The sequence below is a fragment of the Rhea pennata genome, chromosome 7 (assembly GCF_028389875.1).
Source record: "Rhea pennata isolate bPtePen1 chromosome 7, bPtePen1.pri, whole genome shotgun sequence".
In the NCBI taxonomy this organism is placed as follows: domain Eukaryota; kingdom Metazoa; phylum Chordata; class Aves; order Rheiformes; family Rheidae; genus Rhea; species Rhea pennata.
In genome coordinates this window covers 4,850,114-4,875,737 of record NC_084669.1, presented here as the reverse complement: position 1 = coordinate 4,875,737, position 25,624 = coordinate 4,850,114, and the positions used below count along the sequence as shown (strand labels likewise).

Here is a 25,624-nt window from a genome sequence, read left to right as displayed (position 1 = left end):
TCCCCCAGCACTCTCTATTTGCTAAATTAGGTCCTTTTAGGAGGAACCACGAATGAAGTGCTTACATTTCTTAAGAGTAAGAAAATATGCATAAATAGAAGACTTGTATACATTCGTTCTAGTTGCTCCTGCAAGGTTCAATAAATTTAGTAGGAAAGAAGCATAACGTCAGTCTTCTCTCTCTTAAGGAGCCCAAACTCTTAAGTGCCTGTACGGTCAGTAAGACTTTCAAAGAACCCAAGCTGGAATTCAAGTTAGCCTCTCTCTCTTAACCTTACGGTCTCTAAACTTACAGTCTAAGTTAAGTAATGCAAGAACTACACCTCCTCCAATAGCTTTATAGCTGCAATAATAAATAGCTTCAACACAAATATTGTTAAAATAAACCAAAAGTACAAAGAAATCAAGTTCTGTTCTACTGGTAACACATTACATGTTTATAAGCAAAAGCAAACACCAATAGACCTCAGAAAAGTGATTACATATATCTAAACAGATAAGCTGTAACTCAGTTTATAGAGTATTTCTACCTGTTGTTCAAGCTGAAACTGGCATACTGTATTCTACATGACTTACTAATGCTGTTTCAATAAATAAGCCAAAAAGGGCATACAAAATTCTTATATTTAGGAAAAACATACATTCTTAAGGTCTTTCAGAAAACAACTGTGTACAATAGTGGATAGAATTACAGTAACAAATGCAAGTCAACAACACTGAGGTTCTTCATGCAATTCCATAAATACTAAACTTTGTGAAGTAAACTGCCCTTGGAAAAATACTTACACTGGAGTCCTATATCTACATACATCTATCTCTCTCCATTTGAGAACCCCTCATTAGTATCATAGTGTGTTTGTGAAATTTTGTTTGGCTTTGAGTTCTGAACTAAGTCCATTAACAGAACCATTTTGTTATCTATGTGTGTCTGAAGAGTCTGGATTTGACGATCAATATAGTCCATTAGTTTTTTCTCCATCAGATCCATATTTTTTGAGATGATCTTTTCCAAATACGAACAAATAGGCTGTTGTTCTACTCTGTGAAAAGAGCAAATATACAAAAAATAAACATAATTTGTTTCTTAATGACTTGAGGCTTAAAAAAAGAATGACTAGTCTTAATGACTAGGGGCATTCTTAGGTTTTTAGCACAAGTGAAATACCCTGCCTGCCTGTCACTTTATGAATCCTAGAAAATTAAGATACACAGTAGGATATGTAAATAGTCATCTTCATTCAACACTATTTTTAGGAAGGCTTAATTATGTGTTAAAAGACTTAGTTATGTGTAATAAAATACACCTAACAGGGTATTCAGAGCTCAAACTCTGTCAGCATAACACACATTATTCTTTGCATGTGTTTCAAGAGTTATAACACTATGCAATTCTTTACTTTTTGCATCTGCATTTTTTTTAAATATACTATACTGTCCCAGCTGCTGGAGCTATTCAGGCTTAGAAACCTGCTACCTAGGCAACACACTTAAAATCTCATCTTTTTTACTATGGTTCTTTAGGTATCAAACTGAATGCACTACTACTATAATTCCTGCAAGGGCAAACAAGGGAGGAGGCAGAGGAAAGATTGATGGGATGAGATAAATTAAGTACAGCAGAAAGATGATGGCACATAATGTGAAAAAAGGAGATGACAGTTTAGGAGGTGGAAGTAGCCAGAGTAAGAATGTAACAGCAGAAAAGACATACTAAATACATAAAATAATTCAAAAAAGTGTGATATTTCTGCAACCACAGACCGTGAAACAGGGCGGGAGGGGAAGGTATAGAAAGACAACAGTTATACAGTAATGTAAGATAACTTTTTTTAAAAAAAAATCTTCAAGCAGATTATCCAAAAAACAAATCAACTGAAATATGTTTGTTGCTACACAGCCTACAAAATGACATATTTTAAGACTCATTATTCCTGGAGTTATTTGTTGTTTGTTTTGGGCTTTTTTTGGTTTTTTTTTTTTTTGTTTTTTTGTTTTTTTTTTTGACAATCAATATAAACCACTAAAAGTTGAGTAAATGTATCTAACTTACCCAACACTCTGAAGGCCTTCTTCTTTAGTCACAGAGTGTCTCTCAAAATGCTTATTTCGATCTTTTAGCCGAAGATGATTTACCTGACGACATAGGTTTTGAAGAAAAGGAAGAAGCTCCTGTGGATTAGCTATATTTGGATTTTCACTTGTTTGCTCCTGCATAAGCAAAGACCTCATGACTTTCAAATCATTTCTGGGGTTCAGTATATTTTGCTGAGTAGTAAGTCCTCCAGAATCAGGAGTGTTCTCTCTTTCAGGTATCTGTGTGTTTAGATCAAGGTTTATTTTTAAGTCTTCATATACTGCCTCACTTGATAAACAGTTTGTAACCGGCAAAGGTTCAGTGGATGATAGATCTACTGATGTCTGAATACTTGCACCATGTAATCCATCTACTGGATGCTCATCTTCAAAGTCAGAATTTTTCTCAAAGATCCAATTAAATTTGTCTCCAAGAGGTAAACTGTTCTGATGAGAATATAAAAATACACATAATACTTCCAAATAAAATATAATGGCAATTACATAATAAAATCAATATATCCTTCATAACTCTTTGTAACCATGGCATTTGACTAAGTGATGTAAAGATTTTAACAGTAGTTGTGAATTACATTCCTAGGGAAAAAGCATAGAAATATTTTGTTTGTATATATGTTATTGCATTAGTTTTGATTTTGTCAGTCTCTAAACACCAAACGTTTTACAGACTTTAATTTTGAATCAGACTTTTATTATGCTACAACCCCAAGACTGACTTTCTTTTTTTAAAACAAACATCAGATGGATACAGGATCCTGTTAAAATAGCCTGCTTTGGAGAACTGAGATGCTCTGTATGAGTTTGCTTCCTTTAGCTGAAGATGATAGGCCTTTATTAAAGATAAAAGAGATAGACAGACAAATCATCCCATCCACCTACACCCCAAACGTAACAGGAAATGCACACATGATCCTGCACTGACAACTGAAACAACTGTAAGGGAAAGTCAGAGAGGCAGAAAGATAGAGTGACAGTGAAGTTTAAGATTATGATGATATAAAATTCTTAACTCAAGACTTGATTTATGAAAAGTGATTCCCTTGAGTACACAACAATCATTCGTGTTACATTTTCAAGCTTGGCAATAGCAAAATCAGGATTTAAATGGCAGAAAGACTGGGTTAAAAATAGTTTTTTCACTGAACTGGTTTAGAACATGTTTAACTGTTACAGAAGATAAGGTCTCACATTAGCACTATTCATGTTTACGGAAAAGCACAATGACTTACTTTCTGCTGAAATCGGACCATGTCCATAAGTTGCTGAGCACCTGGAGACAACTTTGACCCCATGGATTCCATTATAGTTTGCACTCTGTTTAGATCTATGCTTGATCCTAATGAAGGAAAATCAGTGGCTGATTTTGCAGACATTGTTTTCACTTGTACAATTATTTTACTGATGAGTACTCTTTGTTTCTCACCAATGGAGAGAAGCTAATGCAAGAAGGAAAGAAATATTTTGGTTAGGGAAAAAAAATGCTATTTTCTTTGTACGAGACAATGCACTACTCCTTGGATCTAAATATATATATGTGCGTGTGTTCGCATGGGTACATACATATATATGTGTATGTATATATATATATATATATATATAAAAAATATATATGTATATATATAATTTCTCCCCTAGGAAATTATACTCATTTTACCTTGCCATTTTTCTTCGAAATCTCTTATTTAACTGTATAGTTATTAGCAAATACATCAGATTGCAGTTCTGATTACAGACCAACTGTTGGCAATTTACAGTTTATCTAGTTTATGAAGTTTTTTCACTAAGAGGACATTGTTTGCATACACACATTAAGTCTACTTAAAAAGACATCTGTGATATGAATTTAAAAGAATCAAGCTATTAAGACTGTAAGACCATTCAAGTGATTTTAAATAATTATGTGAAACAATTACTGTATAAAAATAACAATAATTTGACCAACAATATAAGAGAACTTTATTGAAAGGGATGATTAAAAATACGAGACATTAAACAGTTCCACTGAAGCCCCTACCTTAACTCTACAGGAGGCTGTCGGACATTCCAGCTTGAGATACTTTTTGTATAAAGTAACCTTTTCAGTTTCACTAGAAGAAGATCAAATTTACGAAATATCACTAGTTACTCAGATAAGAAACAACCTGTAATGTAATACATTGACATAAGGCTTGTATTCAACATGTACTGAATCTCAAGGGACATCTACGTGAAAAAGGATTTCTAGGTGCACTTACATTATCTGCTACAGCAGCTTTCAAAATTTGGTCTGTTGCTCACACACCTGCCCTGAAGCTCCAAGTTGGTTGCTTTTGTTTGTCTAACAAACAACGTACACGTCGATTTATGACTTAGCCTGTTTTCTCTTAGTTTTTAACTCCTGGGGCAAAGCGTGGAAGGCAGTACCGATGGGGGGGGGAAACAAATCCGCTCCCTCTGCTTTCTGGCCCGCTCTCCAGGCGCGGGAGCGGCGCTCGAGGCAGCGCTCTGCCCCCACCCACGGCTCGGCCCCCCGCCGCCCGGAGCCCGCGGCGCGGGCCGCTACTCACCCGGGGGGCCGCAGGGCGGCGGCGCTCTCGCCGCGGCCGGTGCCGCAGTACTCCTCGCCCACGTACACCTCCATGTGCCGCGCCTCGCTCACGACCGCCACGGACACCATCTCCTCGCAGCCCGCCGGCTCGCACTCCAGCCGCAGCACGCACGGCGCGGCCTCCCCGCCGCCGGCGGGCCGCTCCAGCACCGCCGCCTCGCTGCCGCTGCTGCACGGGGAGCGACACAGCCGCGTTGCCGCGCCGGCCCCAGCTCCGACCGCGGACCCGCCGGGCCCTCCGCCGCCAGCCCGCCCGGCCGCGCAGCGCGGCCTGAAGGAGAGACCGAGACCCGCCCGGCCCCGGCCCCGGCCCCGGCCCCGGCCCCCGCCTCGCCTCACCTCACCTCGCCTCGTCGCCGGCGCCGCGCCGCAGGCAGAGCGCGCGGGCCAGGCCGCCCGGCGGCGCGCAGGCCCACGAGCTGCCCGCCACCACGCGGGCCGACCCCCGGGCGCCGCCGGCAGCGGGCGCCGCCGCCGAGCAGCCGCTCGCCATCGCGGGGGGCGCGGGGGCCGCCAGCCGCGGCGGGGCGGGATGGGATGGGACGGAACGGAACGGAACGGAACGGGACGGAACGGAACGGAACGGAACGGAACGGAGCGGGCTCGCGCGTCCCGCCGGACGCTGCGCCGCGGCGGCGCCGCCAACCGCCGGCACCGCCCCCCCGCGGCGGGAAGCGCGAGGGCGGGACGCGGCGGGGGCGGGGCGGCCTCTGTGAGGGGCGGCGGCGGCGGTTTTGTGCGGTTTAGCAGTAGTGGGGAAATAAAAAGGAATATTTGCTAGGATCCCTGGTAAGACTGAAAACCGGTCTGTGTTTGAGCTTATAAATGCGACTGACGTGTCCAGAATGTGCTGGCAGTTCATCCAGTTTTAAAAACGTTTATTTCCTACTTCTGATAACAAAGTGGTGTCTGATGCTTCAGAAGAATGTTCTACTCCTTGAAGAGTGATAAACTTTTTTTTTTGACAGGCATTATCTTAAATATGCAATGACCTGATTAAAATCCCTGAGTTACATACGTGTGTGGAATTTCCATTTTTTATATGTATTGCATATTTTCCATATCTTCAACATCTAGATAAAAAAATGGGAAACAGCAAGCTGGAATTACAAAGAGTATTTTTATAGTATTTTTTTTTATTGAGCTGAAAATGGTCAGTATTAATTATGTTGTTGGCTAGTAGCAATATTTTATGTTTCTGGTCTCACGTAATCTTGTTGCATTAGCGCTCTCAGACATTTAGAATAAACCAGTTTGGCCCTGCCATGCTTTGCCTGACTCTCCAACCAGGATTTAAGAATGTGCTGCTTGCTTTCTTTTCTTTTTTTCTCTTTTCTTTTTTTCTCTTTTCTTTTTTTCTCTTTTCTTTTTTTCTCTTTTCTTTTTTTTCTCTTTTCTTTTTTTCTCTTTTCTTTTCTTATTTTCTTTTCTTTTTTCTTTTTTTTTTTGGCATTAAGCTGTCTAACCAGTTTTTTTTCCCCAGCTGAAAGGGTGAAATTTTACTTCCCGTTCCCTCAGCAGGGGTGAAGTATCACAGTATTTTTTCTATTGTTTACCTTCCAAGCAGATGGTTCTTGTTCTTCCAGCTCTTCTGTGTAGAGAAACTAAGAGCCAGTGTTTGCTTGGATACTGTAGTTGTTTCTCCAGGAAATCTAGGCATGTTAAAACACAGCCTATTTCTGTTCACTTTTGGACTGACTTTAACTGGAAAACTTTTTTGGATAAAAGGTAAGCTTTTAGTTCTTGTTACGTAGTCGGAAAGTGTGTACAAGTCATCTCGTACCCTTCAGTCCTGATCCTAAACGTGGACAGCTTTCAGATTGAGCCAGGACCCTTGGTAGCTATCAGAAAGGCTATTAAACAGACCTCTGACTGAGCAAATCTTATCCAGGAAACATGTACCTGGAAAAGATTGTTGGCTGAGGCTTTTTATAGGTTTTGTTGTTTGTGTTTTTCCCCCCTGTGTCATAGGAATCATCTTTGGTACCGAACATGGTTGTGACTGCTGCAGTCACAAACTCTTGGCTACAGTGGAGTCTGGAGGAAAATGTTTGGCTCTTCTGTAATTTGAGGGAAATTATCTCTCTTTATTGTACTTTGTTTTATCTCCTTGTTGGTTCATTTCCGTTCATGATTTGGCTTCTGCTGTTAGATTTAGAACAGACGTGAGACCTGAAGTTTTTGTAGGAAAGTCGTGGTTAGAGCCAGCATGACAGGCAATTTGCCCTTTTTGGGTGTCGAAGTGTAATGTTAGAAGCACGTTTCTGCTCTTGGTGCAGTACACGCTTTGCTCATGAAACACAGGCGGGTTGTGTGATTTAGTTAATAACTTATAGTGATTTGAGGATTAAAAGCAAAGTCAAAAGTAAATGCTAAGAGCCAATATTGTGTGGAAGTCCATTTGCTAATCATCAGAGTTTTTGTTGTAATGTCAGTCTTTAATGTTAAACATGTACTACTTGTACCTAACTTTTAAAAATCCTGACGTTGTCAAATATATTGAGATCATCTTTATGAATAACCTTGAAGAAACCTGCTCCTTGCTCGGAATGGGTGATTCATAACATGTCCTGTGCTTCTCTGCAATTATGAACTTCGGTCACAGAAACGTGGGCAGCTGAGGAGGACTTCACACTAGAAAAGAACAGAAGTCTTTTTGGTTCCGTATCAAAAGCACAATTTAAGAAGCAAGAAACCACCACTTTGATTGCTAAAATCAATGTTCGCCTTTGCAAATGGTGGTTGTGTAGACCAGAGAGAGTCCTAATACCAGACTGATGAGCAGACAGAAAGGAAGCAGAATTCAAGTTCACCCAACAAAAAAAGTCATTGGAGACAGTTTTTAAATTGATTTACTGAAACCAGATATTCCACAAGCTTCTTATCTTTACCCTTTTGAGTTAGCATGATGTTCTGGAGTCAATTAGATCACGTAAATGGTGCAAAGCATAAAGCCGTAACAGTGACTGGAACAAACGAGATGAAGCATTAGGCTGACACAGCTGCCCATGGGCAATGGTGGGAGGCGGCGTGATGGCCGTAGAGGAAGCGGCAATGGCAGGAGGTGGCACAAGAGCGATAGAGGCAGCGGCAATGGCCACGATGGTGGAAGGCGGTGCGATCACGATAGAGGTGGGGGCGATGGCCATGCTGGCAGGAGGTGGCACAACACAATAGCAGCGATGGCGGGAGGCGGCGTAATGGCCATAGACCAAGCAGGTGGCAGAACTAAACCCTGAGTCAGCTACATGGTTTCCATATTCAGGCCAGTCCAGAACAGGATGCTAGTAAAGGGATGTAAGGAGAAAGAAAGGGTTAAAGAGGGAGCTGGTATAATCTGGGAAATGATAGGAGGAAGCAGAGACATGAGCAGAAGGGAGGAGATGAGCAAGGGCAGGTGTTCACCGTAGAGAGGGAGGGAGAGCCAGGGCAAATGGCTCTGCAAGCATTAGAAAATATCCCCCAATGTATTCAGAGACTGAATTTATTCTTCTGGAGGCACAGTAGTTCCCTTTTGCCTAGCAAATTGTTTTGGAATTTCCTGGCAATATTGGATCTACCTTAAAGGTCTCCTTTTAAAATGATTGTACTGTACTTCCAGCAGTCACTCGTGGAGAGCCCTGCTATGGATTAATGGATCAGCACAGTCTTCCTGGCACCTAGAAGGTGATTTCACAAAACTAGAAGGAACTTTATTCTCCCTGAGATGTTAACATCTCTTGCATAGTTAATTGAAACTCAACAGATGCTTCAGAAATTACCAAGAAGGGACAGGCAGGTGGACAAAGAAGGTAGCTACATAAATTTTGTGTGGTACATCAGGTTAAAAGTGTAAGTCTTAGGGAAAAAAATGATTTAAAAAAGAAGACAGGATGGACAAAGTTACAAAGTTAATAAGCAGTGTTATAAAATATCAGAATTAAGATTGTGTTTAAGTAATTTGGTAGTTGTTATTTCTGTACTCATGTAGAGTATTATCCAGAAGAACCCAGCTTTAATCCAATAACCAAGTCTTTTTTAATCAGTTTGACCATTCCTAAACTATTTCTTCATCACGAAGTATGCACTGAATACAGAAGAGTTTTAAAAAATTTCTAGTTCTTGGGATTTTCCATGATGTTACTGTCATGTTGGTTACACTTTTTTTTTTTTTTTTTTTTTTTTGCAAACAGTAGTTATTTGTTTTGATAATGTCACTGTGAAAGAATGACCAACGTTTGTGTTATGTTAGTTTATAAGGTAGGTAACTAAGATCAAGAGTTATTCCCAAGATTATCAGCCACTTCTGGATACCCAGTTTAAAAAACTCTTGATTGAATTTGCATTTTTTAGCACTTTACAACAGTATTTTTTGAAGCAGTGTTACAATTAACTTCAAATACAGTCGAACATACACAATTTCTGCAGAGAATGAGGCCACATATACTTGGTTTAAACACTCAGAAATTAGGAGTACTTTGACCATGAGTGAAAACGTGGATTTCTGTGACTTTACCAGCACATTTCAGGAACTCTGGCAGAGACAGAATAGACCAAACTGAAACAGGTCCTGTACTGGTGAAATTATTCCTGCTTGATTTATGGTCTTGATCCTTCCTGATTATGTTGGGAGACCACCACTGTACAGATATCAATCTGATGTATTTCTAATCCTTTCTGATTCTTTAGAAATTTCAAACTTTATTTTTAGGTATTTCTTCTGAACAGAGATCTGGCCTTTCTACATTAGAAATAATTGTTCCTCAAAGTCTCACAGGCAGAGAGAACCATCACCCATTTTTTCGTAAGGTTTGTTGCTCTGTGTATCTATTTTCTGATATTGTTGTTTCTCATAATGTTGTCCTATGTTACACATGCACATGCATACGCACACACAAAGTACACAAAAACTCGTACTCTCAGTTAGTGACTTTCAAACTTCTAGTCCTGTTAACTACCTTGTAAGACAGAAATAGGAAGGCACATGAAGCATATTGCCATTTCCTCCAAGTCACATTAGATGTTACACTCGAACTAACATCCATACCATATCTGTTCTTTTGCACGTTGTACTTGGGCTTTAGATAAACATAGGATTTCACTTTCTGGCACCTGAAGAGTTGGTACTTGCTTTGTACAGGTGGCCCCATATGTGTGTAAAGGTTAAATTAACGAGTTAAGAAAGTAAGAGCGAAACCTTCCGTTCTGGTAATTCACCTTTGTGTCAGATACAAATTCAGTTACTGAAATGACTGCTATTGAAATAGCATTAGTCACCTTTGTACATACTGATTATCAAAAGAAGAATTTGTGAGTTGTTCATCCAGCTGCTGCTGATTTGCACAAGGAGTGTCACAAAACATTATGTGGTAGTTTGGCAACATATTTCAGCTGTGCTCTGCCTTGGGAACTGAATCAGACTCTCTTTATCTAAGCTGTAATTACTTCCTCTCCTCTAGTTTCTTAGAATCGTCTATTCCCGAGTCTATAAAACCATAGCATGGTAGTCTAGATTTAACTTTACTAGTATTTATTTTTTGTTCTTTTAATATCTTAAGTTTTTTTTTTTCTTTTTTTCCTGTAGGCTCTATATATTTCAAATTCCCTCTAAAAATCTGTAATGGTAGACACATTTAATTTCTTGTGTAGTTTGTTTACTTTTTTTTTTTATAGCTTAGGTGGAATTTAAAATTTCAATAGGAAAGAATGCAGAGTGTGCTGCTGAAACTTTGAAATATAGAAAGTATGAGGTTTAGGAATGTGTGTTTTTTGAATATGATATATAGTTAAAACATATACCTTAGTGTTATTAAAGAAAACTTGGAACTCATAGACTCAGATAGAAAATCACCTTATTAAGTAATATTTTTTGTTCTATTTGCAGAAGCATTCAGATGACAAACTTTCATATTCAATTAAAACCAGAAATGGAACATACCTCCTGAAACTAAAGAAAAATAAGTATGTGATACCATGTCCTAAGGAATCATTCCATTTTGGGATTTAGTTTGCTATAAACAAATATTTTTATACTGAAAAATGCTTGGAAGAAACCTTTTAATTGTCAGATTGTAGTAAGGCAAAAAGTTGTGATAAATAATGGCTGTATTATGCAAACAGATTTTTTATATTTTTCAGAATTATGTTTTAATTCATTTTTATTAGCACAACAAGATAGGGGATTTTAGAAAATCGTTGTGGAAAGTAAGAATTTAGTTTAACATTAGCTCTTCATTAACTTGGTGTGGGGATCGTTAGCCATGTTGTACTTCAAGAAATGTGTCTATTTTTGTTGCTCCTCATTCCTGAGTCCAGTCCCTAATATAATACAGTCTGGTCAAATCCTACTGTATAGATATTTGGGTTAAAATATTTTTTAAAAAACTCTTTTCCAAATAATGTATCAAATTTTAAGGTATTTTGTTTCATGTCTACGGATTTTAATATTAATTTAGCATGAGTGTGCTACTAACAGAATGTAGTACTTATGATTCAGGATTTATATCTTGGTTTTTAGCCTGGTAAAAGAGCAGCGGTTTATTTCTGTTTCCAGAAAGCTTGTTAGTGAAGACTTTAGAGTATATACCTATGGGGAAAATGGGAAACGGGAGACTACGCAATCAAAAATCAAGGTATTATATCTACTGAAGTTCCCTATTTGTGTAAGTTTCTTCAACCCAGGGAGCCAAGCTTTTTGCATTGAAGGTCATATTAACAATTTGTTAGAACTGAAGACTACAACAAGATCCGTATGCATCTAAATGTATTCTCAAAGCAAAAACAAGTATATGCAACCATTCACTCTGAATGTCTTCATATTTCTATGATGGCACAGTGAAAATTGATTACATTTTTGGCAGCAGAAGGGAAAGTACAAGTGATGCACATAAAGTATCTAGAGAAGAAAAGTAAATTTGCTGGAAAATAGGCTTTCCTCAGTTTTGACATTTGTGATACTTATGTTTAACAGTTCTTGTTGATATAAAACATAACACTGCCTTATGATGGAGTGTGCTTATCTTCGTACTGTGTATGATGATGCAGCATCACTGTTTTCCAAGATATGAAAGAAATTTATGCCAAGATTGGATTTGAGCTGGCTGATTATGTTGCCATTGCATACTATACAGTTAAAAGTACGGTGGCAATATCAAAGCTCTAGTTTTGAGACTCTGAATAAAGGATGCCTTAAGCACACTTTTAATTTCAACGTGAAACATGTGAGCCCAGTAAAACTTAATTGAGTGCTTCAGTAATGAGAAAGCTTCTTTTGGTATAATTAATTTAAGGTTTTCTTGCGTTTCAGACACGCTGTTATTATCACGGCACTGTTGAAGGAGTTGCTGACTCGATGCTTGCTCTTAGCACATGTAATGGCCTTAGGTATTACCACTTACTTTTTACTTTAAGATAATTAATTGTGCAATACCTCAGCAAAAAGCAGTTAAAAAAAATCAGTTGTTATTGCTATTCATCAAACAGCTAGAAAAACACCCACTGTTCTATCTTGCAAGTATTTTCTGTATATTAACACCTTAATATTTTAATGTGGTGTATCTGTCCCACTGCACAGATATTGTTGATGGGCTGCATTTATAAATTAGCTTTCAGAACAATGGAAATTTTTCAAATACAATACAGTTATGTTAATCTGAGATGCAGCCAAGTTAATTTATGAAAGGCATATGTTCTTGGAGTTCTCCCAAGTTCTTCCTGCAGAATCTGTCTGTGCAAGATGACAAAAAGAAATGGCATGCACAGCAAATTGTGCAGGCAGCAAGACTATGTGTACAGTGTTTCAGAGCTCCCTGGGCTCATTTAACCAGGCTGTTCAGCTGGTCTTTGGATGTACTTGTAGGTTCTTGAAGCCTTGTTCAGTTTGATCTCTTTTGGACAGGCAGGAAGGGTCAAATGTGAAAGTTCACCTAACCATCCTTCCTGTATAGTATCAAAGTGAGATGCCAGTCAATAAATAGTGGCATTTCCTGGCAAACAATCAGCATACTGATATTTCAGTTAACATTTGACCTCACTAAACAGAACAGAAATATCATTTTGGATGTTCTGCAAACTTAGGCAGACTCAACTCCTTCAGTTACTTTGAACACCTGTTTTTTGAGGATTTTCTTTCACAAGCTAGTAACAAGAGAATTCCTTTTCTAAATATAGTTTAAGATTCTGGAGAACAAGATAATAGCTTCTGAAAGATTCTCTTACAGCAAATAGACATGAACCAGGTGTTTCTGAGTCATGGACAAATGCAAAATATTTTTACTTAGTTGCACTCGGTAGTGTAATATCACTATTTCCCTATTAAACACACTGGTGATTTTAGCCTCTCTTTCCATCTTAAAAGGTCTCTTTTTCAGAAAAGTTAGATTACTTTAGCAACATGGAGCTAGAAGTGAGACTAGAGATATGGACCAAAAGATTCAGCTCTGTATCCACAATCCAATCTCATTAATTCAGTAAGGATTAGGCTTCCCTACTAAATGATTCAAGGAGGACACACTTGTGTACAATTATTTTTCAGAAGTTCTATTTTGTCTTTTGAGATATTGTTGTGCATTTGAACTTAGCCCCCATACTAAGAGAGTTTATTTTAAGATAATAATTTATTTCAATATGGTGGTATGAAGAGTCATAGTTTTTAAATATTCAGCTTTTATTCACTCATCTAGTCATAATTGTGAAGGAAAATGGTGGAATAATTTTTCATTCTTTTATGATTACTAGAGGAGTTCTCTACATTGGTGGCAAGTGGTATGGAATGGAGCCACTCAACACGTCCAGCACATTTGAACACATTTTTTACCAGTTAGAAGATGTGCAGTATATCCCTTTCCGATGTGGTGTGCTGAATGACAGTCTTCATCATGAAAAGACATTTGTGAAGCATTCTGTGAAATATGCATTTTTATCAAACAGCACCTCTAGTGGGAAAAAGCTTTGGAGGGTAAATATATTTCTACTTCTCCCTCCAGGGAGGTGGTCCAACCCTTTCCTCAGGCCATTCCAGCAGCCAGGAGTCTATAGAGCTCTTGCTTTGGCATGGTATATCATTCTAGGTGGGTTTGGCTTGGCTGGCCACTTTTTTATGACCTTAATTTTCATGGACCCCAAACTTGTGGGAGTTACTGCTAAGGAAATCTTAAAATAGAAGAACAGCACCATGGAAATTTAGCATCACTTCAAGCCAGCCTTTAGCAGAAGAACAGAGAATGTGATGTGAAAGACCTGAAGCTGTCTTTCAGCTCATACCTGTCAGTGTCTGACCAGAAGTTGCTGACATTTAGATATTTATGTGGAAATCTAAAACAAATTGTCCTTGGAGGCCACATTAAAAATGTTGCCTTGTAAATACATCAAATACAAACCATGAGGAAAAAAATAAATTTTATAAAGTAAAACTTATTAGTCATTATGTTAACTTACTCTTCTTTCTAATTTACAGAAGAAGCGCAATGTCTTGCCACAGAAAAGCTATGTGGAATTATTTATGGTTGTGGATAACAACAGGGTAATTGTTTTATCCAATGATAAATACATTTTATTAAATTATTAAAACTTTTCTCTGACATTTTCATATAATATTTTACAGTTTTTGCTGAAGAAATCTGACTCTGCTGCAGTGCAAAAGGAGGTAGTTGAGCTGATAAATTATGTTGATGGGGTAGGTGAGTTCAGTTACATTCAGTAGTTTCTGCTTTATTATAGTTTACAAAATGACTAATGCAGTAAATTTTACAATTATGTTCTGAAATTGTATTTGGAAGTTATTTATCAATGTTTAATATAGTTAAAGAATGTCATGAATCTGTGCACAAGGCTTGCAGATGTGCAGGCAAGAAGAGAGATGCAAGATATTTTTAAATCAATTCTGTATGCTTCCAGACTTCGGCTGCTCCAGGAACCTGAGGTCTCCAGTATATTTTATATCGCCAAGAAGAGTCTTTCGCTTGTTTGTAGCTTGTTTTTTTATTAAGCAAAATGTCAGAGCTGTGAAGAATTCCGTAGGATCTCGAATCATCTCTTCCCAATTTCTCCTTAAGACAGTTAGCTAAAGAAACAAGTGAATGTGGCTGTTCCAACCTCTCACATCTGAAAGTTATGTTTAAGTATCTCTGTGAAGTAGATGACCTTCAGTCACATATTCTTTCCTCATGTAAAACTAAGTGTTAATAATTAAAATAAACAAAACTTATGCTTCCATTGTTATGTTCAGCCTAATGTGCTGCTGTAATCTTACAGAATTCAGCTGAACCACACTGATGAACAGTAATTATCATTGTGTATTTCCAGATGTACAGAGCTTTAAACATCCAGATTGTTTTGGTTGGATTAGAGATCTGGTCAGATACAAATCAAATATCTGTAATGGATGGTTCAGCTGGAGACGTACTGAGTAGATTTGTTTCTTGGAGACAAAAAGATCTTCTTAAACGATCGAGAAATGACGTTAGCCATCTCATGATGTAAGTTTTGGTTCAGTGCAAAAACTGGTCGCTCTGCCAGTGTTGTTTATGTATAAGATTTTGTTTTTGTATATGGATGAAAATATAACTGGAGCAAAGTTCACTCAACTTTTAAGCTGTTTTAACTAGGAAAAACATCGAGAAACTATTTTTAGAATGGAATCCTTATTATCAGTCAACTCACTGACATAGCAGACTTATGTGATCATTGCTTTTAAGCAATGTTGTTCAGCTGTTCATGATTAATAACAGTGAAACCCTGATATAGTGGCAAATTTCTTCTTGATTCCAGAAAGACCAAATTTTGTATTGCAGTATTTGTGTATTTCTCCATGGAAATTACAAACTTTCAGGTCTTATTGCAATAACGCCTTCAAACTGCTTTTGTTGCAGAGGGAGAAACTCTTACAATGGAGCCATCGGAATGGCTTTTGTAGGTGGCATCTGTTCACAAGTCCAGGGAGGGTCAATCAGCACTGTAAGTGAATAACTTTGTGATTAATGTGAGAAGCTACAAAGGAATAGCTATAGATGTACTGCTAGTGAGACAGAGAGGTCTCACAGCAATTGAATGCTTTCTTTTATGCATTCACACAACCCAAAGTTGTAGCTACTGCTATTGCCACTGCTGACATTGTTACTGCAGAGGTACCTTTGATACATACTGATAAATAACGTACACTTTGTTTACCTCTTTGGCCAAGTCACTGAGGACTTCAAGACCAGGCTAGGGATGGTATGGTTTCTTTTGCTGAGATTCTTATGTAAAGATTTGTACGTATTATTATACTTAACGTAAAAAATAAATGTATTTCCCAGTTTCTCTGTTCTTCACATTCCAGTCTGCTTGATTAATTTAGTCCTGAAATCATTCTTTGATCACCTTAAGGGTTGTATTGGAAAAGCCCATCTTCATAACTTTAAGGTTCATAAGCATAGTATTTCTGGGAGGGAAGTGCTACCACAATGTAATATGTATTTTTTTGACTCTTTATGTGGATAGAGACTGAACTTACTGCACGATGTTCTTAATTGCTCAGAATTCTCCACAACAGGACTGTGAATGGAGAAAAATTCTCTATTTGGCAAAATTAACCAGAAACTACTTTTTCTCTCCTTCAGCCTTGAGGGCAAAACCAGCATCTCCTGAGGTACCTGCCTTTGTCATATGGATGCCATAGTATCATGAACAATCTCAGAGCCAGATTCTGTTCCTTTTGTTTAACAATATGTTTTTCTTTGAAGACTCCATTGAAATCAATGACGTTACTGATTATCTATGATATTCAGAATATAATCCTGACTGAAAGAACAGAAAGAGTGGAAGACTCTGGCCCTACATTTTTTTTTAAGTGACAAACAGTTTGGTCTTTCTGCTTCTTTCTTTGCAATGCTAGGTTCTGTCTACATAGCTTCTGTGAGACTTGTGGCTTGAATAAGTCAGTAGGTAGAAGTATATTGATTCCCATTAGTTTCATAAATAATTTTTAACATTGATTCTCTTTGTTAGTTTAATGATAACAATGTGTTACGTCATGCTACAGTAGTTGCACATGAATTGGGCCATAATCTTGGAATGAAACATGATGATAAAAGATGTCCTGCCTCCTTCATTATGTACAGCACAGATAAGTATGATTTCTATTTATTTTATTTTAATCATTGCTATTTATCTGTGGTAGCCCTCAAGTGCTGCAAAATTCCCATGAATGTTAAAGAACTTCTGTGAATGGAGAGTTTGAGAAGTTTAATCAGAGAGGTGAACTCACTGACTTAGGACTTGACATCATTTTAATGTGTTTGAAACGTTACCTGTTTTCTGATCCAGTGATTCTTTAATTTTTAGCATTTGGAAAAGCTCACTTAAACATTGGGTTGTGGGGTTTTTTTTTTTTTTTTTTTTAATGTTAGTTTATTGCTGATTTTTACCCTGCTGAGAATGCTCTTCATATACTCACTGGATTTGTGCAAATGTGTCCTTCCATGGATTCCCTTAACCATCAATTTAAACAAAACCTCTCAGACTGTTTTTCCTTCAGTTCTTTTGTTCTTTGACTTCCCTTTCTTTAAGAGAAAAGATTACTTTATTTGTCCACACTTGTATTAATAAATCAGGGTAACTAAACACCGGACCAAACTGTTTTGGAAAGATGCATTCCTGAGTTCTTAGGGTTTCCAAATTAAAGTAATATTTTTTTTTTCTGGAAAATACATTTTAAACACATTTGGGGATTCAGTACAGATGAGGAATTTTTGAAGCTTATTTCAAATAGGACATCAGAATAAATATTCCAATGGTCTCTTTTGCTTCTGAAAGTATCTCTGCATTTGTTATATATGATATCTTTTAACTTCAAGGAGTGCCATACTCTAATACAAGCTGAAGTAAAAATGATCTCATGATCTCCTAACATCAAAAAACATAGTGTTTATAATAGATTGAATGATATTAAATGGTTTGAATTGCATTGCTTTTTGTAGGAGAAATATTTATATAAAAATAACATCATGTTTTTCAGTGGATCCAGGAATTTCAGCACCTGTAGTGCAGATGATTTTGAGAATCTTATTCTAAATGGAGGAGGAAACTGCCTCAGAAATCCTCCCAAAACAAGTAATGTTTACAAAGAACCTGTCTGTGGTAATAATGTGGTGGATAGCAATGAAGAATGTGACTGTGGCAAACCTCAGGTATTACAGTGAAATTCAGCTGGATGCTTGTTCTTGCCTGGGCCTTTTAGCACATCTCATTTTCATTTTTATCTGAGAAATTTTCTTTGTAAGTTTACGTTGTTGCAAACAGCATGAAGATACATTTTAGAAACAGCCTAAAATCATACTTTGATTTTGATGTGAATGTAGCTAAGGGCTACCAGACTTCACAGAACTTTGAATCAAAGCCTGAGTAAGCAGTGTATTTCAGTGCAAAAAATGGGGAAATGCCATTGGTTTTTGTGCTGGCTTTTGCGACGTAGATCTGTTATATAGAAGGCAGTATTAAACTATCTAGCACTTACTGGATTCCTAATTGTAATCCTTAAAATTAGCCAAAAACAAAGCTACATTTGTTAGTCATATTCACATTGTCTCAATGTCTCTCTCTCGAATAATGGGATATTTGACTCATTCTTTAGGAAACAGAAGTTTCTTAGACCACAGGTAAATCAAAAAGCTGTCAGCAAACCCAGGTTCTATTGTACAGGTCTTCTAACTCATGAAAAGATATCAAAATTTTTCTACATCAAACTATAAATGTGGAGGAAAAATAAGATGGGAGGGGTGATAGGAAGTGTTTCTTAGAAATCAAAGAGTTTCTGCTTCTTTTAGTATCCATTTAGAATGTAATTTTCTCCTATATCCCTCTGTCACACTCATCCAAACAGAAATTCTTCTGAGGACTTGCTGGGGTATGCTGGGGTCTGTTAGAACAGAAAGGTATCAACCTCAGAATATGAAAGATAAAAGGTGTATTTAATGTTTGATTGTCCATGCACTTATTTTGACCATGTACTTCCCCATTCCTTAGCTGTATAGTGAAGTAAAAACATTGTATCTCTGTGTATGTATCCCTCGGCTGTGCTTTAGGAATGCACAAGTCCTTGCTGTGATGCTGCAACCTGCAAACTCACTTCTGGATCACAATGTGCTCAAGGGCTGTGCTGTGAAAATTGCAAGGTAGGCTGTGTTGTAGTAAGATAAACTGATACTAATTACTAGTAATTTTTTTGTTTATGCTTTTTTAAAACATAAACCAATGTTTTAAAGTGTTTTTAAAACATTTTGTTTAATTGTTTATGTTTATGAAGTTATTTATTGTAGTATCTCTTGACATATTTTCACATTATCAAAACTACATTCGACAGTAGAGAGCATGTAAGCAGAGATTTTGGGTCTAATGACCCTTGGCCAGTGGCTGAGAAATCAAATGTCATCTCTGTGTCATCCCTTGTAGGAGGCAAGACTAATTAAGTGACTCAATTAATTAAGTGATTAAGTGATTAAGTGATTAAGTGACTCACTTAATTAAGTGATCTCCATTGTGCAAGCCCAAGCTTCTCCAAAGTCTATAATAGTTGACTGCTTTTTAATTTGTGCTTGTGTATGTGTTTTTACAATTTACCCTAATCCCATACACCACCACATGAAATTGAGGAAAATGTGGGACATTCATTAGGTACTGATCTGAAGAACTATTTTGTCTTTCTTAAAATCATAAATGCTTCCCAGTTGTCACTGTTTCATGTTAGCGTTTCTGCTGTGCAAAATGAAAGTCTTTGTTTCTAGTTTAAAGTGGCAGGAGCAGAATGTAGGTCAAAAATGGATTTCTGTGATCTACCTGAATACTGCAATGGAAGCCATGCCTACTGCCCAGATGATGTTTATATCATGAATGGTTACCCATGTAACAACATGAAAGAATATTGCTACTATGGAGTATGCCAAAGTTTTGATTCACAATGTGAATCCATATATGGAAAAGGTATTTTTATAATTTTATATTAGAAGACTCCTAGTAGACATTTCAGATTTTTATTTTTCTTTCTTATATTTCTAAGACAGTGTGATGGCTTATTGACATTTATTATTATTCATACAGGAGCACGAAAAGCACCTGATGTGTGCTTTGAAAAAGCCAATATTAAAGGAGATAGGTTTGGAAACTGTGGAATGAGAGGTGGAGCATACAAGAAATGTCCTGTTCAGTAAGTCACTAGCAAATAAAAGCTAAGTCTAAAACCTTCAGCTTGAAAAAATTATCTTGTTACAGACTCCTAGGAGCATGAGATTTAGGAGAACATTTGCTTGAAATGCAAGCTGAAAAGTTCTACTGAACAGTGTATTTTCACTGATACCATTTCTTTCTCTGAATCATCTTTTCTCTGAGTGTCATTTGTTCATTACAGGCATAGTCTATGTGGCAAGCTCCAGTGTACCTCTGTTAGTCTTCAAAATCTTCCTGTTTGGAGTGTTGTCAACAATGCATCTGGGGTTTTATGCTGGTCTTCTGACTTTGACTTAGGATCAGATATCCCTGATCCTGCTCAAGTTCATGAGGGAACAGCTTGTGGAGAAAGGAAGGTAAGACAAATCACAGCAGCATTACAGAATATGTTCCAACTGGAAGGTTTTCCATAACTTTCTAAATGTTAAACTGCATTGTAAATTTTCTTGTAATAATGTAGGTTAAAAACATGCAAAATACCTGTTTTTTAAGGAGATTGAGTGTTTGTATTAGCCTTTTGCAACAGAAAGACCTTTGTTTTGCTGCTTCAAATTTTACTTAGATTTATCTGAGAGAGAAAGCGTTATGAATCACCATTTCCTTTCTCCCATTTCTATACAGTAATATGATTTAAAATCTGCTTTTTCAGCTATGCACACACTCAAAATATTAATTAGCTCTTTAAAAACTTGATGCTACAAAGCAGTGGGATACATTATCAGTTACTCAGATTATTTCCATCAAAATGCTTTAAGAGAATCATAGACAAGTACAGCTTTGAAGTTGTAAAGTATTGATTGTTCTATCAGCTCATTTTCCTGACATTTAAGTAAAAGCTATACACTTTTAAATGTATGTATTTTTAGAGTGTATTTATAAAAGCACAGGCTTTTTTGAAATTTTTACTTTAACAATATTGAACACTTTTTTCCAGGCTTGTTTCAATTTTGAATGTGTTAATGTGAGTTTTCTGGGCTACAGCTGTGATATAAAGCAGAAGTGTAATGATAATGGGGTGAGTAGATGGTGTTTTCATGCCCTTTTTGTGGGAAAGAGAGAGAGGTGCAAAATCCCTGCATAAAACCAATGAACAGGCAGATGGCTTTGCTTTTTCTGATCTTTATTAGAAGTCAAATCCACTTTTCAATCTGTAATTCTTGTTGCTAACGTACTGTAAACCTGTTAGCACTAATACTGACATTTTTTTTCTTAATTTTCCAAACAAATGTTCTTATATTTCTGAGTTGTCCAATTGTAAAAGAAAAATACTGTTTTGAGAAGGACAGTCTAATGATTCCTGATTTATATTTCTCTGTCAAAAATTAAAACAGCCTCCAGAGGTAGTAAAACTGAGGAGCTTTTATTTGAACTGTACTCTATTGCAGGCAAATAACAAAAAAAAGATTAAATGCTATGGATCTGTGGCACTGGTATCATTCATGGTGTTTTCAGATGTTATGGAGGGAAGAGCTTATTCCCAAACAGTGCTCCTTTCTCTATGTAATACTTGTTTCCATATGCAATTCTTAGTGTGGAACTCCAAGTATACCTTGGGGGTGGAAAGTGGTCACTTTCAAAAAGGTGTTACTCATTTGGCTATTCTGTGTTGAACTGACTGCAGGTGTGCAACAACAATGGGAACTGCCACTGCAATTATGGATGGGCACCTCCTTTCTGCAACCAGTCAGGCTATGGTGGCAGTATCGACAGTGGTCCAGCTCATATAGGTAGGACACTGAAACTGTATTTCATTCTGCCTCCACTGTCTGATAAAATAACCTACTGTACAAGAGTTTTTTTCACTCTCTTGTTTTGTTTTGTTTTTCTACTGCATGGGACACTCAGTTGTGGACCGATTAGGAGAATGAACTGGATTATCTGATGTGTAGATCTGTAGACTTCAAGGAAGTTAGTTGAGGAGAGAATTTGAGCTCAGGCCTATTTTGTCTGAGATCTAAACAATTAATATATGGTTTTTAATTACTGTTACATATTTAAAATATGAGTTATGACAGAAATACATATCAGGTAGGAAGACTATAGCTTGAGAATGAAACAACAGACCTTATATATGGAAAGGGTCTCACTAAAACCCTTGGAAGGATTAAGAGGGATTATCAGAGGGATTAAGGAGGTGCATGCAGCAAGCAGCACTTAGTTTGTCTAAAATTTTGGAAATTCTGCAAAGGGAAAATGGAGTAAATTTTGCTGGCCTTTAGACTGAGAGACCATGAAACCTGTTTTCCCTCTCTTTGTTTACAGATGAAATTCATCATCCTTAACTTTGCTAGGCAAAAAAAAAACAATTCATATTTCATCAAATTTTAACAAATTTGTATTTTGGGAAAGGCAAAACTGTTGCCAGCAGGTCGAGGGAGATGATACTGCCCCTTTATTCAGCCCTGGGGAGGCCTCATCTCGAGTACTGCATCCAGTTCTGGGCTTCCCAGGACAAGAGAGACGTGGAGCTACTGGAGAGAGTCCAGCGTAGGGCTACAAAGATGGTCAGAGGGCTGGAGCACCTGCCCTGCGAGGAACGGCTGTGAGAGCTGGGCCTCTTCAGCCTGGGGAAGAGACGACTGAGGGGGGATCTGATCAATGTGCACAAGTACCTGAAGGGAGGGTGTCAAGGGGACGGGGACAAACTCTTTTCAGTTGCCCCGTGTGACAGGACAAGAGGCAATGGGCAGAAATTGAAGCGCAGGAAGTTCCGCCTGAGCGTGAGGGGGAATTTCTTCCCTGTGAGAGTGACGGAGCACTGGACCAGGTTGCCCAGAGAGGTTGTGGAGTCTCCTTCTCTGGAGACAGTCAAGGCCCGCCTGGATGCAACCCTGTCTACCATGCTCTAGGTGACCCTGCTGAGCAGGGAGGTTGGACTAGATGATCTCCAGAGGTCTCTTCCAACCTTACTGATTCTATGATTCTATGAAAAGCTAGTAAGCAATCAAACCCGGGGTATAAGAAGACAAAGGTCATGCAAATCAAGTGTGTGTTAAACATATACAAAATGAATTTGTCTGATTTAGTTCTTCAAAAATATGTGGAAAAGTTTGTATGTTACACAACGTGGGATGAGTAAGGAAGGAAGAACTTGTGATTACATAAGACCAAATCCTACTCTTCTGATTCAGAGCATTCTGTAAATTTCAGTGGTGCGACTATTTTTTATTTATAATAATTTGAAGATTGTAGTTTTTACAACAGAAAAGTGTTTCTTAGCAGCAAAATATTTTAATGTGAAGTTAAGTCAGAAGATTTCACATAATTTCAATTATTTTTGTTCTAGATACATCACTTAGAGATGGCCTGCTTGTGTTTTTCTTCCTTGTGTTGCCAATATTGATTGTTACTGTGATAGCAGTCATTAAGCGGGATGCAATAAAAAGAAGGTTTTGCAGGAAAAGTAGAAGACAGCACAGGTATTACTTTGTTACAAATGAGTATTTCAGCACTTGAGAGCATACTCCAAATTGACTGAGCAATTAGAAGCATTACATATATAGAGAGAATGTTGTACCTACTACAAGACTGCCTTGCTGCTAGTAATGTAGGTAATAATGTTAATCCAGATGCTCCAGCTGTGAGCTCTCAAGTGTTTTTTTTTTTCCTGCTATATATTGCACTTTCCTAATAGTTTTTCATAACTGCATTGCATGGTCACTGGGGAATAAAGTAGTGAAATTATTTGCCATGGTCACTGGGGAATAAAGTAGTGAAATTATTTGCCAAGACCAGAAAGTAGTGGAGTCAGAATCCAGATTTTTAAGCTGTAGCCTGGTCTTTTGAAATACATTGCTTCCCTGAATGTAATTAATCAAATGGTGATTTTCATGATGATATGAATTTTATTTCAGGGATAACAATGTGCAGCAACCAAAACAAAATAATACAACAAGTCAGAATACAAGAAATAATGAGGTAAGACAGAAACATATTTGCACTATTTCATTTCCAAATTCCAATAAATAGTGTGCATTAATACCATCGAAGTCTCCAAGTATTTAAAAGGATTTATAATGTGGAAGACAAGACACATTTGCTGTAAACATTCAATTAGAATATTTAATAAGAACAACTTATAGGGAGACTTGCAAAACTACTTATTTCTCAGACATCCTTGTGTTGTGCTCTTAGGCACATAAATGTTATCTCATTTTACATAAATGGAAAACTGAAGCATGGAGAGTTTAGGTGGCTTATCTACTGTCCTTCCAAACATCTGATGGATAAGAGAGCAGAACTCAGAATTCCAGATTTCCTCCTCAGACCCCCAGTTCTGCCTGAAGCTTCACACACAAACTGTGCTTGCATCCAGATCTCCTCCAGGCCTCTTTGTTTTCCACAGCCTGTAATTGACCTAATATGTTTTGATGATGAAAAGCACTGCCTTCATTAGCACATGCACATTCCCATAAATACAAGCTCTGGGCTTTGATTTGTTGTAAAATACTGACCACAATTAATTTTTATATCATTTAGTTTTATTAATCAACTAATATTGAATAAATAGCCACACTATGAAATCTATGTTGTACGCTAACTTATTTTTCTGGTCTCTTTCCTAGCCTATCACATCAAGTCCTGATTTTTTTACCATATCACATTTTCCTAGTCCAAGGTTTGTAGTTTTTAAATGCTTCTTTACTTAATATTTGCTATTACAGTATCACTATAAGCAAGGTGCCTGAAGCCTTATGTCCTGCTTAGTGGGATTTTTTCAGACAGCATCATGAGATAAAACAGCAAGGTTTCCAGTTAGTATGTATGCAACTGCAGAGAAGCTTGTCCAGTCCTGCTTTAGAAATGGCACGTCTTCTCTAAGCAATCTAGTAGATTTTTGTCTGTATTTTCTATTTATAGCAGATTAAATGCATGAAAGAGAAATTCTTACTGTTCTACTGCTTGTATAGAAACCAGCATAATGGGACACATAAATGCTACAGAAGTGGTGTGTGTGTGCGTATGTACAATGTTTACAAATGGGTAGTTAAGTACCAGATTAGAAATATGTTAGCAAGATGGACTTTCTAGCTGTAAATTGTTGTCCTCAGTCTTGAAATACTTCACAAAATGTGTTTTTCACACTTTAGGCAGCCAGTACAAACCCAGTTTCCTGCAGTTCCTTCAAGACCTCTGCGACCCACCATCCCACCTAGACCAGCTGTCTGAAAGTTTTTGGAAGGCCTCACTAATTCAGACAATTAACTGATCTGAAAAAAATGAAAAGTAAAAAATAATGGAATGCTCTAATATTTGTTTTCCTATCACAATATGAAGATTGGAGTCCTCCAGTACCTTTCTTACGCAGTCAAAACACTTTCTGAAAGCCTATACCACTGGAAAAGACTTGATGTTCAGAGACACTGAATGTAAGATTTCACAATATCCCGTTATTTTGCTAAGAGCTGCTGTGGTGGTATTTGTGTCTGATCTACCTCATCTTTCTTTTTTTGAATCAAAGGCCTAAAGTTCAACTTGTTGGCTTTTATCTATAACGGCATCAAGAAACAGAACTCTTCCAAAGTGTAGCCTTACCTGCAGTCCAAAGAGAAGTGCACTCTATTATTTAATGGATATAATTTATTCACCTCTAGTCACATGCTGCCACAAAAACTCTAACATAGACTGGCCTCTTAGGAAGCCCGCCTACCTCCTGGGCTATCCTCAAAGCTGTGTGCTGCCTAGAACCTCCGTGGTGGCTGCTCAGTGCAGTCCATACCTCTTAGAGCCACAACTGGGCATGAGCCTTTTCTTCAGTGTAAATGT

At 37.6% G+C, this 25,624-nt stretch overlaps 2 protein-coding genes across 2 annotated transcripts; one reads left to right on the top strand and one right to left on the bottom strand.

The window, feature by feature from the left end:
- Positions 1 to 322: 322 nt before the first annotated feature.
- C7H10orf88 (chromosome 7 C10orf88 homolog) lies at positions 323 to 5,054 on the bottom strand. Its single transcript, XM_062580731.1, has 5 exons — positions 4,641 to 5,054; positions 4,109 to 4,181; positions 3,324 to 3,530; positions 2,051 to 2,520; positions 323 to 1,040 (listed from the first exon to the last, which is right to left on the bottom strand). The coding sequence occupies exons 1-5, from the start codon at positions 4,748 to 4,750 to the stop codon at positions 812 to 814; spliced, it is 1,089 nt and encodes a 362-aa protein (XP_062436715.1). The 5' UTR covers positions 4,751 to 5,054; the 3' UTR covers positions 323 to 811.
- Positions 5,055 to 6,339: 1,285 nt separating this feature from the next.
- Positions 6,340 to 25,036, top strand: LOC134142731 (disintegrin and metalloproteinase domain-containing protein 9-like). The gene is made up of 22 exons (XM_062580179.1): positions 6,340 to 6,409; positions 9,372 to 9,469; positions 10,545 to 10,621; positions 11,214 to 11,292; positions 11,967 to 12,043; positions 13,397 to 13,616; positions 14,115 to 14,180; positions 14,262 to 14,333; positions 14,963 to 15,135; positions 15,529 to 15,613; positions 16,646 to 16,767; positions 17,655 to 17,826; positions 18,721 to 18,810; positions 19,420 to 19,615; positions 19,733 to 19,838; positions 20,040 to 20,214; positions 20,793 to 20,873; positions 21,480 to 21,585; positions 23,145 to 23,277; positions 23,713 to 23,776; positions 24,424 to 24,476; positions 24,949 to 25,036. The coding sequence occupies exons 1-22, from the start codon at positions 6,340 to 6,342 to the stop codon at positions 25,025 to 25,027; spliced, it is 2,394 nt and encodes a 797-aa protein (XP_062436163.1). The 3' UTR covers positions 25,028 to 25,036.
- Positions 25,037 to 25,624: the final 588 nt, after the last annotated feature.